Raw genomic sequence first — 17,395 nt, 5'->3', positions numbered from 1 at the left:
TTTTTTCAGCAGCTGATTATGATTGATAATGTCAAAAGCTGTACTGAAGTATAACAAAACAGCCCCCAAAATCGTATTATATAAATGTATTTCAATCAGTCATTTGTGTTAGTGCCGTACATGTTGAATGCCCTTCCTTATAAGATTGCTCAAAGTCTGTTAATTTGTTTACTGTGAAATAGCATTGCATCTGTTCAAACACAATTTCTCCCAAAAATGTACTAATGGTCAGTAGTAAGCTGATTGGTCAGCTGTTTGAACCAGTAAATTGTGCTTTGCTATTCTTGGGTAGCTGAATGACTTTTTCTTCCCTCCAGGCCTGAGGGCACACTTTCCTGTAGACTCAGATTGAAGAGAATAGGAGTGGCAATACAGTAGGTGCTAGGTGAGGGAAAGCCAGTGGAATATCTAATGAGTGTTTACGACCGGGCAAAGGTTGAAGAATGAGAGTAAAGGCTTTCTGTTTTATTGAAAAATGGTTAAACATTCATAACTTCATATCCACTTGGACACCCCTTCTATGATGTCAACGGGATGTGAATGAAGAATGTGATAAACAATTGTGAAAGGGCATATAAAACGTTTCCTTTTTTATTCACAAAGGTTCCTGACTGTGTGACAGTGTGTGTGTGTGTTTAATCATGATTACAAACATGTTTACCAGAGTCTCCCTTGTGCAAGAAGAGGAGCCAATCACTAGTTGACTAGCTGCCCTAAACTCTTGGGCCTGCCTTGCAATGAGGGATCGTGAAGATACTAGCAGTACATACTGGACCAGTAACACAAAACTAAACCAAGATGGGCCATTCCCCCTGCAGCCTTACCTCTGAGGTGGTGTGGTCAGCCTGCAGCTGCTCGTATTGGCTCTTGAGGCGTACCGACTCCTCCTCCCTCTCGCGTGTCATACTGTCCATCAACGTCTGCACCTGGATCAGCTCCTTCTGCAGTACCTCCACGTCCTCCACTCCCGGCCGCTGCAGCTAGGGGGAAGCAGAGAGATTTAGGGCAGAGGGACAGAAATTTGGGGCAGCAAAGAGGGGTTAGGGGTTACTGGACCACTTTAGGGTTAGGATGTAGGTTTGGGGTGAAAACAGAAAAAGGTAAATTGGAAATGTAAGTGTTGCTGGCAGTATAGAGTTCATAACATCATAAGCTCCCTTTCTGCCCTCTCCTCTCTGACATAGAAATGAATGACATAAATGAAAACTATCTGAACTACCTAGGTAGAGATGGTAACCCCAGCAATCCGTCATGAATAGTTCCTTCCTCAAGACTTGTTCCACTTCCTTCATATTAAAATACATGGTTATTTACACTTTACTCTGTTAAGACAACTAGACCTCGTAAAAAATTAAAATAAAATCTCCATGTATACATAAAAGTGAAGAAATGACCACATTAGGGGCGAACATCTATGAAGGCTCCAGGATATCCGAACAGACAACAACAAATTTGCTTAATTTCCGTTTGTTAGCTTTATCCGTGACTGTTCTCTTTGTCGACACATGGTTCTCTCGGAAACAAAGCCCAACATTCAATATGTTTACAAACAGGGGTGTGAACTTCCAATAGTAATAACTGTTACACAAAATTGGGATCTGCAAACATTTTTATAATTACGGTGCAGTTATCACAAAACAATTTTATAGCCTAACTAAACAATAGGCTTTAAAGGCCTGGGGAAAGTTGTGTAATTTAAATATAAACAGCATAGTGGGTCAATTTCTAAGAGCAACAACTAAGCATGAGGCTTTGGTGCCCTGGCTACCACACTGAACAGCGTGAAGCGAGCCCATGAACACACGCAGATACTGTGTGTGAGTGAAGTGTTGCATCTCGCTCATCTCAATATCCTAGCCTATTCATTGACGACAGGCCCTGCTTTACTGAAGTTGCGAGACATTGAAAGCCAAGAAATTGCGAGACAGCATTCCATTGCGAGATAACGCTTTTGATTGCCGATGGAGTCAGAACCTTGCACTAGGCCTATCTGTCTGCCTGGTGGCCGACCTGCCTATACTGTGCCCCTCCCCTCTTTCTCCGTCCCTTGCAAGCTCGCTATGAAAGATGCGAGCGTTTGTGTTCTCGGATGTACGGCAACTAATAATTCTCCTCCATTCCAAAAATACTGAATCTTAGGAGACGATTCCTGGCGGAATCTAATCTTGACACTCAGAAATAGGAGTTGACGCGCAAGGAGTCGAGGAATCTATTATTTGGGAGTCGACTCTCCAGCCCTACGTCATTGTCGTTAATAGTTGGAAAAACGGCAGAGAAAGACAAGCGACAGCAGCGAAGTCCTGTACAGCAATACTTTGAGAAATGAGAAGGAAATGCATGCTTTGCATGGTGGAATTGAGTTACAGTAATGGTAGTACAGGTGAAATGCTTAACCATCTGAAAGGGACGCACTGTGAGACCCAAACTGTACACGTGGAATTGTATGAATTTTTCTTATCGTTTTAATGGAAAACTGATAAGAAAACAGAATTTTAAACATTAAGAAAAATGTTCAATTTGTCACATCTCTATTTACTAACAAGTACTGAGTAAGAGGTGAAAATAAAACTCTGGAAATATAGTCTAGTCTGGGAGTAAAATATAGGCTACATGCAAATGATCATCAGTGCTCATCATTGAACGTTGACTTATTCTAAAATATTGTATAACAGTGTATTATTATTTTAGTGCACTGTGACATGTCTATAGCTGTACAGTATGTATAGGAAGTTTCCTACCTGTATGTGTGCCTGAGAGTGTGTGTACGCGTATTTGCATGACTGTGTGTGTCTAAGTGTGTGTATGCTTTTAGGCATGCATGTCTGTCTGTCTGTCTGCAGTCTCTGTTAGTTACCAGTTCTGTGTTGAGCCGGTCCTTGTCCTGCCTCTCGCTCTGCAGCTCCTGGCACAGGTTGGACAGCCTCTGGTCTGCAGCCTCCCTCAGGCTCTTCTCCTCATCATAACGAGACTTGATGTCTGTCAGGGTCACCAACATACCCATGTTAAATTGAATATCCCTTCACGGAACAATAAAGTATAAGATCTATCTATTTATCCTTGATCTTCTATCTTAACCCTAGCCTCTGAGCTAGTCACTGTACTATACCTGCCTATGGAACATCAATTTTTCCCAAAATGTGAAATTAAATGTTTGTTCAATGAAAGCAGCTTTAGATGAGCTAAATTAACTACAGTGAGCTCCAAAAGTAATGGGACAGTGACATGTTTTGTTGTTTTGGCTCTGTACTGCAGCACTTTGGATTTGAAATGATACAATGACGATGAAGTTAAAGTACAAACTGTCAGCTTTAATTTGAGAGTATTTTCATCCATATCAGGTGAACCATTTAGAAATGACAGTACTTTTTGTCCACCCATTTGTCCACCCTCAAACAGTCACACTCCAAACTCCACTATGGCCAAGACCAAAGAGCTGTCAAAGGACACCAGAAACAAAATTGTAGACCTGCACCAGGCTGGGAAGACTGAATCTGCAATAGGTAAGCAGCATGGTTTGAAGAAATCAACTGTGGGAGCAATTATTAGGAAATGGAAGACATACAAGACCACTGATAATCTACCTCGATCTGGGGCTACACGCAAGATCTCACCCCGTGGGGTCAAAATGATCACAAGAACGGTGAGCAAAAATCCCAGAACCACACGGGGGGACCTAGTGAATGACCTGCAGAGAGCTGGGACCAAAGTAACAAAGCCTACCATCAGTAACACACTACGCCGCCAGGGACTCAAATCCTGCAGTGCCAGACGTGTCCCCCTGCTTAAGCCAGTACATGTCCAGGCCCGTCTGAAGTTTGCTAGAGTGCATTTGGATGATCCAGAAGAGGATTGGGAGAATGTCATATGGTCAGATGAAACCAAAATAGAACTTTTTGGTAAAAACTCAACTCGTCGTGTTTGGAGGACAAAGAATGCTGAGTTGCATCCAAAGAACACCATACCTACTGTGAAGCATGGAGGTGGAAACATCATGCTTTGGGGCTGTTTTTCTGCAAAGGGACCAGGACGACTGATCCGTGTAAAGGAAAGAATGAATGGGGCCATGTATCGTGAGATTTTGAGTGAAAACCTCCTTCCATCAGCAAGGGCATTGAAGATGAAACGTGGCTGGGTCTTTCAGCATGACAATGATCCCAAACACACCGCCCGGGCAACGAAGGAGTGGCTTCGTAAGAAGCATTTCAAGGTCCTGGAGTGGCCTAGCCAGTCTCCAGATCTCAACCCCATAGAAAATCTTTGGAGGGAGTTGAAAGTCCGTGTTGCCCAGCGACAGCCCCAAAACATCACTGCTCTAGAGGAGATCTGCATGGAGGAATGGGCCAAAATACCAGCAACAGTGTGCGAAAACCTTGTGAAGACTTACAGAAAACGTTTGACCTGTGTCATTGCCAACAAAGGGTATATAACAAAGTATTGAGAAACTTTGGTTATTGACCAAATACTTATTTTCCACCATAATTTGCAAATAAATTCATTAAAAATCCTACAATGTGATTTTCTGGATTTTTTTTTCTCATTTTGTCTGTCATAGTTGATGTGTACCTATGATGAAAATTACAGGCCTCTCTCATCTTTTTAAGTGGGAGAACTTGCACAATTGGTGGCTGACTAAATACTTTTTTTCCCCACTGTATGTGCATTAATGATTACATCAAGCTTGTGACTCTACAAACTTGTTGGACGCATTTGCTGTTTGTTTTGGTTGTGTTTCAGATTATTTTGTGCCCAATAGAAATGTAATGGTAAATTTGGTAGTGTCATTTGATAATGATGAATGAGAAAGTTAGACGCACAAATATCATATTCCCAAGACATGCTAACCTCTCACCATTACAATAACAGGGGAGGTTAGGATTTTTTATCCGTAATCATGGTAGCATCCACATTAATGTAGACGCATATAAACATATTCTATTCTTACTTACAATAACAGTGACGACAAAATGACAATACATTATTTACCATTAATTTCAATTGGGCACAAAATAATCTGAAAACACAACCAAAACAAACAGCAAATGCATACAACAACTTTGTAGAGTCACAAGTTTGATGTAATCATTGCATACTAGGAAAATGGTACCAAATACTAAACCTTTGACTACGTTAATCCACAAGTGAATGTCCCAATAACTTTGGTCCGCTAAAATGGGGGGACTATGTACAGAAAGTGCTGTAATTTCTAAACAGTTCACCCGATATGGATGAAAATACCCTCACATTTAAGCTGACAGTCTGCCCTTTAACCTCAACGTCAATGTATCATTTCTAAAGTGCTGGAGTACAGAGCCAAAACAACAACAAAAGATTTCACTGTCCCAATATTTTTGGAGCTCACTGTATATATCAGACTCCACTGAACACAACACAATAGATTCACAATATGATATGAAGTGTGGAGAAGAACATCCACTGTGGTTTCTAACAGAGCAGCCAGCAGCACACACAGTGCTCCCAGTCACACAGACTCTGGATTTAAAGATGGCTGCCAGGCCACCACACACTAACCCACTATCTCTGTGGCCAGCTGGGCAGCCTTCTGCTCAAACAGGTCTTTCATCTGCTTGATGTTAAACTTCTCCGTCTCTGCCTGGTTCAGCTTAATCGCCAGGGCTGCACGGGGAAACGGAAAGGAATGAGCATCAATATCTCAGTGATTGAAGTCCGCTAGCAAAGTAACGAGACAGTAAGAATTCAAGAACTGGGTCGTGTTCATTTGAGGCACACCATAACAAAACGTTGTGCAAGAGAAAATGAAAACAAACATTTCTTAGTGGACGATTACGTATAGTACTTCTCTGTTTCGGGAAGGTTTTCTTCCATTTGGGGCTTAATGAACATGATCTTAAATCGCTCACCAGAATCTTCTGAGCCTGCCTGGCCGTCGTTCTGTGGACCCTGAAACGAGAGGAACACTGATATGTCCATACAAGCTAAGCAGTGTATCACGCATAAAAACTGCTTAACTGTCAAAATTGATTGTAGTTTGGTATTTTATCATCGGTTGACTGCTACCAGATCACCCTTATTTCATGTCAACTCCCTCAGGTATTCTGGTAAGATGAGAGAAGCCACGAAAAATGAATATTAAAATGTTTAATTTCTACGGGAGTGGCTGTAATGAGATATAATTTGATAGTAGGCATCTTAGAGGAATTACTTGCTTCAGGTGTCCTTGCACTTTGTCCAGCTCCTTCTTCAGCTCGCCAGAGAACCATCGCTCCTCCTGACAGATAAAACACGCGTGCGCACACATACACACACGTTACGCAGTGAAGATCAATTAACCTAAAATTCTCTATAGGCCTAATCTCTTCCCAAAATGTATGATGGTACCTTGAGCGAGGTCTGCAGTTCTTGCAACTCTTGCCGGAGAAGCATAAAGTCTTCCCTGGAGGAAGAAAGGAGAAGGACATTTACCTGAAATGTACTTTGAATGTTTATTATTATTCTGAATGTATACAGGACATTTTGTAATTACAGTACAAGACTAAAGGAGAAAATAAGGCAATAATGATGATTATGATGATGATAGGAGCTATATGGGAGAAAAAAAGGTCTAAAGCCTATAGTTCAAGGCTTTTGATGTCATTCATCGTAACCCATTGCTGAAAAAAAACATAGGTGTTATGGATTTTCATCCTCTGCCTTATTATGGATTGAGAGTTACCTATCTAATAGAACACAGAGGGTTTTCGTGAATGGAAGCCTCTCTCATGCAAATTCAGTTGAGTGTGGTGTACCGCAGGGCAGCCGGCTAGGGCCATTAATGTTTTCTGTTTTTACAAATGTCCTTCAATTAAGCCCGTGTGTATGTACGCTGACGATTCAACAGTATACACTTCGACTGCAACAGTAAAATAAATAACTGACACCCTTAACATAGAGCTCCAGTCAGTTTTAGAATGGGTAACTAGCAAAAGGTTAGTGCTAAATATCTCAAAAACTAAAACCATCATTTTTGGGACAAATCACTTGCTCACCTCATTTAGATCTATACTGAACATAAATATAAACACAACATGTAAAGTCTTGGTCCCATGTTTCATGAGGTGAAACAAAAGATCCCAGAAAATGTTCCATATGCACAAAAAGCTTATTTCTCTCGAATGTTGTTCACAAATGTGTTTACATCCCTGTTAGTGAGCATTTCTCCTTTGCCAAGATAATCCATCAACCTGACAGGTGTGGCATATCAAGAAGCTGATTAAACAGCATGATCATTACACAGGTGCACCTTGTGCTGGGGAAAATAAAGGGCCATTCTAAAATGTGCAGTTTTGTCACAAAACACAATGCCACAGATGTCTCAAGTTTTGTGGGAGCGTGCAATTGGCATGCTGACTGCAGGAATGTCCCCCAGAGCTGTTGCCAGAGAATTGAATGTTCCTTTCTCTACCATAAGCTGCCTCCAACATTGTTTTAGAGAATTTGGCAGTACGTCCAACCGGCCTCACAACCGCAGACCACGTGTAACCACGCCAGCCCAGGACGTCCAAATCCAGATTCTTCACCTGCGGGATCATCTGAGACCAGCCACCCCGACAGCTGATGAAACTAAGGAGTATTTCTGTCTGTAATAAAGCCCTTTTGTGGGGAAAAACTCATTCTGATTGGCTGGGCCTGGCTCCCCAGTGGGTGGGCCTTGCTCCCAAGTGGGTGGGCCCAAGCCCTCCCAGGCCCATCCATGGCTGCGCCCCTGCACAGTCATGTGAAATTCATAGATTAGGGCCTAATTTACACTGCTCAAAAAAATTAAGGGAACACTAAAATAACACATACTAGATCTGAAAGAATTAAATAATCTTATTAAATACTTTTTTTCTTTACATAGTTGAATGTGCTGACAACAAAATCACACAAAAATTATCAATGGAAATCAAATGTATCAACCCATGGAGGTCTGGATTTGGAGTCACACTCAAAATTAAAGTGGAAAACCACACTACAGGCTGATCCAACTTTGATGTAATGTCCTCAGTAGTGTGTGTGGCCTCCACATGCCTGTATGACCTCCCTACAACGCCTGGGCATGCTCCTGATGAGGTGGCGGATGGTCTCCTGAGGGATCTCCTCCCAGACCTGGACTAAAGCATCCGCCAACTCCTGGACAGTCTGTGGTGCAACGTGGCGTTGGTGGATGGAGCGAGACATGATGTCCCAGATGTGCTCAATTGGATTCAGGTCTGGGGAACGGGCGGGCCAGTCCATAGCATCAATGCCATCCTCTTGCAGGAACTGCTGACACACTCCAGCCACATGAGGTCTAGCATTTTCTTGCATTAGGAGGAACCCAGGGCCAACCGCACCAGCATATGGTCTCACAAGGGGTCTAAGGATCTCATCTCGGTACCTAATGGCAGTCAGGCTACCTCTGGCGAGCACATGGAGGGCTGTGCGGCCCCCCAAAGAAATGCCACCCCACACCATGACTGACCCACCGCCAAACCGGTCATGCTCCACGGCGTCTCCAGACTCTGTCACGTCTGTCACATGTGCTCAGTGTGAACCTGCTTTCATCTGTGAAGAGCACAGGGCGCCAGTGGCTAATTTGCCAATCTTGGTGTTCTCTGGCAAATGCCAAATGTCCTGCACGGTGTTGGGCTGTAAGCACAACCCCCACCTGTGGACGTCGGGCCCTCATACCACCCTCATGGAGTCTGTTTCTGACCGTTTGAGCAGACACATGCACATTTGTGGCCTGCTGGAGGACATTTTGCAGGGCTCTGGCAGTGCTCCTCCTGCTCCTCCTTGCACAAAGGAGGTGGTAGCGGTCCTGCTGCTGGGTTGTTACCCTCCTACGGCCTCCTCCACGTCTCCTGATGTACTGGCCTGTCTCCTGGTAGCGCCTCCATGCTCTGGACACTACGCTGACAGACACAACAAAACTTCTTGCCACAGCTCGCATTGATGTGCCATCCTGGATGAGCTGCACTACCTGAGCCACTTGTGTGAGTTGTAGACTCCGTCTCATGCTACCACTAGAGTGAAAGCACCGCCAGCATTCAAAAGTGACCAAAACATCAGCCAGGAAGCATAGGAACTGAGAAGTGGTCTGTGGTCACCACCTGCAGAACCACTCCTTTATTGGGGGTGTCTTGCTAATTGCCTATAATTTCCACCTGTTGTCTATTCCATTTGCACAACAGCATGTGAAATGTATTGTCAATCAGTGTTGCTTCCTAAGTGGACAGTTTGATTTCACAGAAGTATGATTGACTTGGAGTTACATTGTGTTCCCTTTATTTTTTTGAGCAGTGTATTTATTTCAATTGACTGATTTCCTTCTATGAACTGTAACTCAGTAAAATCTTTGAAATTGTTGCATGTTGCATTTATATTTTTGTTCAGTATATTATTGAATAATGTGGCTATTGAGCAAGTTGAGGAGACTAAGCTGCTGGGTGTAACCCTAGATAGCAAGCTGTCATGGTCAAAACATATAGACTCAATGGTTGCTAAAATGGGAAGAGCTCCGTCCATGATATGGCATTGCTCTGCCTTCAGACAGGTCCTACAGGCCCTAGTTTTGTCGCACCTGTACTACTGCCCAGCTGTGTGGTCATGTGCGGCAAAGAAGGACATAGGCAAATTGCAGTTGGTCCAGAACAAAACAACATGTATCGCACTTAGATGTACACGGAGGGAAAGTGTCAGTTACATGCACGTCAGTCTACCCTGGCTCAAAGTTGAGGAGAGACTGACTGCATCACTATTGGTCTTTGTGCAAGGTATTGATGTGTTGCAGGTACCGAACTGTCTTTTGCAGTTGTCACAAAGTTCGGACACTCAACGGTACAACACATGACATGCAACCAGAGGTCTCTTCACAGTCCCCAGGTCCAGAACAGAGGCTAGGAAACGCACAGTATTAAATAGAGCCATGACTACATGTAACACTCTGCCACCCCAGGTAACTCAAGCTAGCAATAAAACCAGTTTCAAAAAACAGATAAAACACCTTACTGCACAAAACAGACAGTGAAGAGACACAGACATTTTATATGTTGTATTATAATTTCCTGTATTATGTATTAGACCTAGATAGTGTGTATGCACTGATATGTAGGCTGTGTGATGTTTTAAATGTATGCATTTCAGTCCTTGACTAATAATGTTCTGTACTATGTACACTGAATAAAAACAAACGCAACATGTAAAGTGTTGGTCCCATGTTTCATGAGCTGAAATAAAAGACCCCAGAAATGTTCCATATGCACAAAAAGCTTATTTATTTACAAAAATAAAATCACAAATTTGTTTACATCCCTGTTAGTGAGCATTTCTCCTTTTAAAATATTATTTTTATTTTTATTATATTTCACCTTTATTTAACCAGGTAAGCCAGTTGAGAACAAGTTCTCATTTACAACTGCGACCTGGCCAAGATAAAGCAAAGCAGTGCGATTAAAAACAACACAGAGTTACATATGGGGTAAAACAAAACATAAAGTCAAAAAATACTACAGAAAATATATATAGTGTGTGCAAATGTAGCAAGTTATGGAGGTAAGGCAATAAATAGGCCATAGTGCAAAATAGTTACAATTTCGTATTAACACTGGAATGATAGATGTGCAAGAGATTATGTGCAAATAGAGATACTGGGGTGCAAATTAGCAAAATAAATAACAATATGGGGATGAGGTAGTTCGGTGGGCTAATTTCAGAATGGCTGTGTACAGGTGCAGTGATCGGTAAGCTGCTCTGACAACTGACGCTTAAAGTTAGTTAATCCATCCACCTGACAGGTGTGGCATATCAAGAAGCTGATTAAACAGCATGATCATTACACAGATGCACCTTGTGCTGGGGAAAATAAAAGACCACCCTAAAAAATTTGTTTTGTCACACAACACAATGCCACAGATGTCTCAAGTTGAGGGAGCGTGCAATTGGCATGCTGACTGCAGGAATGTTCAGAGCTGTTGCCAGAGAATGGAATGTTAATCTCTCTACCATAAGCCACCTCCAACGTCGTTTTAGAGAATTTGGCAGTATGTCCAACCGGCCTCACAACCGCAGACCACGTGTATGGTGTCGTGTGGGCGAGCGGGCGGTTTGCTGATGTCAATGTTGTGAACAGAGTGCCCCATGGTGGCGGTGGGGTTATGGTATGGGCAGGCATAAGCTACAGTGGGGAAGAAAAGTATTTAGTCAGCCACCAATTGTGCAAGTTCTCCCACTTAAAAAGATGAGAGAGGCCTGTAATTTTCATCATAGGTACACGTCAACTATGTCAGACAAATTGAGGAAAAAAAATCCAGAAAATCACATTGTAGGATTTTTTATGAATTTATTTGCAAATTATGGTCGAAAATAAGTATTTGGTCACCTACAAACAAGCAAGATTTCTGGCTCTCACAGACCTGTAACTTCTTCTTTAAGAGGCTCCTCTGTCCTCCACTCGTTACCTGTATTAATGGCACCTGTTTGAACTTGTTATCAGTATAAAAGACACCTGTCCACAACCTCAAACAGTCACACTCCAAACTCCACTATGGCCAAGACCAAAGAGCTGTCAAAGGACACCAGAAACAAAATTGTAGACCTGCACCAGGCTGGGAAGACTGAATCTGCAATAGGTAAGCAGCTTGGTTTGAAGAAATCAACTGTGGGAGCAATTATTAGGAAATGGAAGACATACAAGACCACTGATAATCTCCCTCGATCTGGGGCTCCACGCAAGATCTCACCCCGTGGGGTCAAAATGATCACAAGAACGGTGAGCAAAAATCCCAGAACCACACGGGGGGACCTAGTGAATGACCTGTAGAGAGCTGGGACCAAAGTAACAAAGCCTACCATCAGTAACACACTACGCCGCCAGGGACTCAAATCCTGCAGTGCCAGACGTGTCCCCCTGCTTAAGCCAGTACATGTCCAGGCCCGTCTGAAGTTTGCTAGAGTGCATTTGGATGATCCAGAAGAGGATTGGGAGAATATCATATAGTCAGATGAAACCAAAATAGAACTTTTTGGTAAAAACTCAACTCGTCGTGTTTGGAGGACAAAGAATGCTGAGTTGCATCCAAAGAACACCATACCTACTGTGAAGCATGGGGGTGGAAACATCATGCTTTGGGGCTGTTTTTCTGCAAAGGGACCAGGACGACTGATCCGTGTAAAGGAAAGAATTAATGGGGCCATGTATCGTGAGATTTTGAGTGAAAACCTCCTTCCATCAGCAAGGGCATTGAAGATGAAACGTGGCTGGGTCTTTCAGCATGACAATGATCCCAAACACACCGCCCGGGCAACGAAGGAGTGGCTTCGTAAGAAGCATTTCAAGGTCCTGGAGTGGCCTAGCCAGTCTCCAGATCTCAACCCCATAGAAAATCTTTGGAGGGAGTTGAAAGTCCGTGTTGTCCAGCGACAGCCCCAAAACATCACTGCTCTAGAGGAGATCTGCATGGAGGAATGGGCCAAAATACCAGCAACAGTGTGTGAAAACCTTGTGAAGACTTACAGAAAACGTTTGACCTGTGTCATTGCCAACAAAGGGTATATAACAAAGTATTGAGAAACTTTGGTTATTGACCAAATACTTATTTTCCACCATAATTTGCAAATAAATTCATTAAAAATCCTACAATGTGATTTTCTGGGAAAAAAAATCTCATTTTGTCTGTCATAGTTGACGTGTACCTATGATGAAAATTACAGGCCTCTCATCTTTTTAAGTGGGAGAACTTGCACAATTGGTGGCTGACTAAATACTTTTTTTCCCCACTGTATGGACAGCGAACACAATTGCATTTATCAATGGCAATTTGAATGCTGAGATACCGTGACGAGATCCTGAGGCTCATTGTCATGCCATTCATCCACCACCATCACCTCATGTTTCAGCATGATAATGCACGGCCTCATGTCGCAAGGATCTGTACACAATTCCTGGAAGCTGAAAATGTCCCAGTTCTTCCATGGCCTTCATACTCACCAGACATGTCACCCATTGAGCATGTTTGGAATGCTCTGGATTGATGTGAACGAAAGTGTGTTCCAGTTCCCGCCAACATCCAGCAACTTCGCACAGCCATTGAAGAGGAGTGGGACAACATTCCACAGGCCACAATCAACAGCCTGATAAACTCTATGCGAAGGAGATGTGTTGCGCTACATGAGGCAAATGGTGGTCACACCAGATACTGACTGGTTCTGATCCACGCCCCTACCAACAGATGCATATCTGTATTCCCAGTCTTGGGAAATCCATATATTAGGGCCTAATTTATTTATTTAAATTGACTGATTTCCTTATTTGAACAGTAACTCAGTAAAATCTTTACAATTGTTGCGTTCATATTTTTGTTCAGTATATTATGTAATGTTTCATGTGGACCCCAAGAAGAGTAGCTGATGCTTTTGCAGCGGCTAATGGGGATCCTAATAAATACCAAAAGACAGGACAACTCAATATCATTATATTGTGATACAGTAGAGCCAGGAGGAAGACGGTGGTCTTACCGGCCAGGGCCCATGTGGGAGGGCTGGTCTCCTGAACCGTGGTACAGTTCATAGTGCTTAAACAGCTCCTCTGCAGAGTTGTGGGACTTCATGCACTGGGGACAGATGAACCCCTGCACACAGACATAGGCTAGACATTATCAGACTACGGGATACAGGATAGGGATTACAGGCAATACAGTCCGTCAGGTGAATTACACAAGTAAGAGACACGCTTTACCTCGGAGGTCTGGTCATTGTTGAGTTCTGCACTGGGCTGGTCTGACTCAGTGTTCTGGGAGCCTCCTTTCCCAGGAGTCTGTGGGAGGGAGAGAAGACAAAGGAGGGAGGTGACATGGTCAAATGAATGTGAGTCACAGCAGCGGACATCCTGTTAGGCCATCCATTCGCTGAAATCTACCCAAACGAGTAGCATTGGCATGTTATGGGTATTGAAGAACAGCTCTGTGAGATACATTTTTGACACAGCTCCCATAACTGTTAACAAATTAATTGACGTGCTGCTGCATCACAAGGGAGTGCGTCTGAGTCAGAGAGAGAGACAGAGCTGAGCTTTGCCTGCACTTGGCACTTTCACCAGTGTCACCTCAGGACACAGAGGGCTGAAACAGAACGCCCCTTAGCAGGAGTGCTACTCCTCACACACAAAGATGAATGAATCACTCTGATGAGGTTAAACTACTTGTATTAGTCTAAATCTAAGGAGTCCAAAAGCACAACTCGAAGCAGTAGGCTAGGCCTACTAGTAATTCAGTTCACATGATGATGGTTAACCAAAAGAACAAAGCAGTGTCATCTTCAACTGTGTAAGGAATTTAGGGAATCTATTTCTTTTTGGTAGAAGATAATATTGAATAAATATCCATTTAGGCTAGCTATGGTGGGTGGGTTTGTGCCGATCTCCTGCAGCTCTAGAGCGCCACTGCAGAGTCTGTGACCAAATTATTGGACATAATATACTCTACAGGCATATAATAATATGCCATTTAGCAGACGCTTTTATCCAAAGCGACTTACAGTCATGTGCGCATACATTTTTACGTATGGGTGGTCCCGGGGATCGAACCCACTACCCTGGCGTTACAAGCGCCATGCTCTACCAATTGAGCTACAGAGGACCACATATCAAAGTTCCAGAGTGGGATCTCTGCTATTGTTAGAGTTATGATCCAATTTGTAAGAATGAACAACAGAGAATGTAAAATTGTATTCAAAACGGTCACCCTGGTGATTTGAAGGATGTGCAATGACACAAGTAAATGGGAGAGCTGTGATTGATTAGGCTACATTGCCTAATATGCCAATTTCTCTGTTTAAAATGGGCCATAACTTTAAAAGTAGCAGAGATCCCACTCTGGAACTTTGATATGCCCGAAGAGTATATTATGTTCAACAATATATAGAAAAATTTGCCAAATCAAAAATAGTGTATTTTCAATATTCATGTTTATATTTTTCAATATTAATTCATGACTATAAGAAAATTGTAAGTGAAAACAAAATACTACTACTTGCTTGTTTTGTCTAACAAACTAAAATTAGGCTAACTATTTGAATTTTACCAACCAGGAAATGGTGGAACGTTTTTGGCATAGTGCATCTGAGCAAGCGGTAGAGCTTCATATGACACCAATTTTTGTTTTGTGGCACCTACAGATGAAACATTATGGAGTCTTAAAAGAGGCCTGGGTAAGGCAAAAATGGCATGTATATAATATGCCCATTTTTATTAATTATTTCTCAATTATGCTTTTAGATATAATTATCAAATATATGTAAACAATCCTTCCTCCAAAGGAACATTCCATGGATTACATACATTTCCTGAAAATCATGGTATTAAAGATGCACTATGCCAAAATCGCTCCACCATTTCCTGGTTGGTAAAATTCTAATAGTTAGCCTAATTTCAGTTTGAGACAAAACAAACAAGTATAGCGTAGAGGATCATTGTACCATCTAAACATCTGTGAAATATATTTTCCATAACCAAAAATAGTGTATTTTCTGTTGTTTGAAGCTGGTGTACAAAACCAAAAGTAAAATATGCAAAAAACTAAACCTAAAAAACAGGAAGCATAGAAATAGAGCACCTAGAACAGATCTACCACATTATATAGACTTGCTTTCAATGAGAATGACAGATCTATAACTCACATTTCTATGATGATTTTGTCAGGTCACCCAAAAAGTTACATATTGCAGCTTGAATGATTTTGATCCCTGGTTTCATGAGGATTTATCCATTTCCATAGGGAAAAATCGACCTAATGTGAAATGAAAGTGAAATGCTGGAGGTGACTGAATTTAGCAAATGGCTGGCCAAGACTGTTGTGGTGACTGACAAGTAGGCTAAATATAAGTACTGAATTAATGTCCATCTGTGGTTTAGCATGGACAACGCGCTGTTCACGAACACCTGACTGTTCTGCTGACCACTGCAACCGCGGTCATGCAACAGGAAGTGTTGGGATGGGGCTAACTTTTACAACACTCAATAGCTTTGATTTCACCAGTGTCTCTAACTATGTCTTGTTTTGGTGGCAAGCATGTACTGGCCTAAAGAAAGACTGGAGTACGTAAACTGTCAATGTCTTATGACACCTGGCCTTGATTCAGCAACACACAAATAACAGCTGCCATAGGAGTGTCTGATATTGCCATGTAACATTATAAGCCATTCATTGCTTGCATGTTTGTTAGCAAGCTAATAGCTACTCGCAAACCGGTAGCTTAAAACAGGAAGGCTAACCAAAGATACTGGATAAATGAAGATGTCTCACTCAAACCGTTTACAATTGAAACAAATGGTCACAGTTCCGGTCTACTTAACGGGTGTCGTTGGCTAGGTAACTGTTCTAGGTTAGTGTTTGAGCGAACAAGTTAGCTAGCCATGCCCATCTTCTAAAGAGTTTAGCTAGGTAGCTGGCTAACTAGTTAGCAACAACTAACCTGTAACGTTAGCTAATTAGCCGGGCATTTTACGTAACGTTAGCTAGCTACATTTTAACGTCAGCCATGAGCTCAACTATCTGAGCTGGTAAGCACATTGTACCAACCATATATTTATCTCTACGGTACCAACACACTATATGTCTACTACTGTTCAAACTGACTAGTTTATATACGTGGACATTTGATGCTAGCTAGGCCCGTTTTGTTGTGTCGGCCTGACTGGCTGACAACAGACACCGAAGGGCAGGCCTGTGCAACACAAGGAAAGCGACTTGGTTTCATACAAACTGTACGCCTGCCACTTTGATTCTGGAATCTTACCATTTGAAGTATCCGTCTAAGCATGGTCGCTATCGATTTGTGTTTGACTGTCAAATGAAATACGATCAATGTTCCAAGGGAAAAGTTCACGCCCGTTCTCGGAACACCTGACCAAGCCCGCTGCTTCAGGGGCGGGGCAGGGCTCTGTCTGAAGTAAGGGCTACATTCAAGACATTTAATTGTTTTAAAACGTTGGATAGCCGGTGACTTTACTGTATTTCAGAGGGCAACAGGGCCCCATCATAGAGATAGTTAGAGGACTCAACTTGGATGTAACCCGTTTTAGCAAGTACATTGCCATTGAGGGCTTTCACCATTTTAAAGTATTCAACTGGGTGGAGATTTCTATGGGTTGGGAGCGATCAGCCAATGATCAGAGCATTGTCTTCTTCTCCAAATTGGGTGCTATGGTTTGTAAATGGCTTTAAGCTACAGTATATCATCACCATAGTGGCCAGAATAAATGACACACAAGATTTTGTTCACGACTCCAGCATTGCAGGTGGCGGTAAATCACCAATATTAGCTTTACACTTTTTTTTTAACACAAAAGAAGAAGAAAATTGACTACTTTAAAATGGAGATAGCCTCAATGGCGCTGTCACAGACGCCATAATGGCACATATAC

At 42.4% G+C, this 17,395-nt stretch overlaps 1 protein-coding gene across 1 annotated transcript in view; it reads right to left on the bottom strand.

Moving 5' to 3' along the window:
* The window catches only part of LOC311135466 (early endosome antigen 1-like), a 58,328-nt gene extending 41,448 nt beyond the window's left edge, over positions 1 to 16,880 (bottom strand). Inside the window, exons 1-9 of the mRNA XM_084169439.1 lie at positions 16,768 to 16,880; positions 13,712 to 13,789; positions 13,492 to 13,604; positions 6,358 to 6,412; positions 6,182 to 6,247; positions 5,880 to 5,919; positions 5,530 to 5,634; positions 2,855 to 2,976; positions 825 to 980 (exon numbers count right to left, since the gene is read on the bottom strand). Coding sequence (XP_084025565.1) covers positions 825 to 980; positions 2,855 to 2,976; positions 5,530 to 5,634; positions 5,880 to 5,919; positions 6,182 to 6,247; positions 6,358 to 6,412; positions 13,492 to 13,604; positions 13,712 to 13,789; positions 16,768 to 16,791 — 759 coding nt within the window. The 5' untranslated portion in view covers positions 16,792 to 16,880. The remainder of the gene's footprint in view (positions 1 to 824; positions 981 to 2,854; positions 2,977 to 5,529; positions 5,635 to 5,879; positions 5,920 to 6,181; positions 6,248 to 6,357; positions 6,413 to 13,491; positions 13,605 to 13,711; positions 13,790 to 16,767) is intronic.
* Positions 16,881 to 17,395: the final 515 nt, after the last annotated feature.

The sequence above is a fragment of the Coregonus lavaretus genome (assembly GCF_964263955.1).
Source record: "Coregonus lavaretus genome assembly, chromosome: 9".
NCBI classification, from domain to species: Eukaryota; Metazoa; Chordata; class Actinopteri; order Salmoniformes; family Salmonidae; genus Coregonus; species Coregonus lavaretus.
This window is presented reverse-complemented; position numbering and strand designations above follow the sequence as displayed.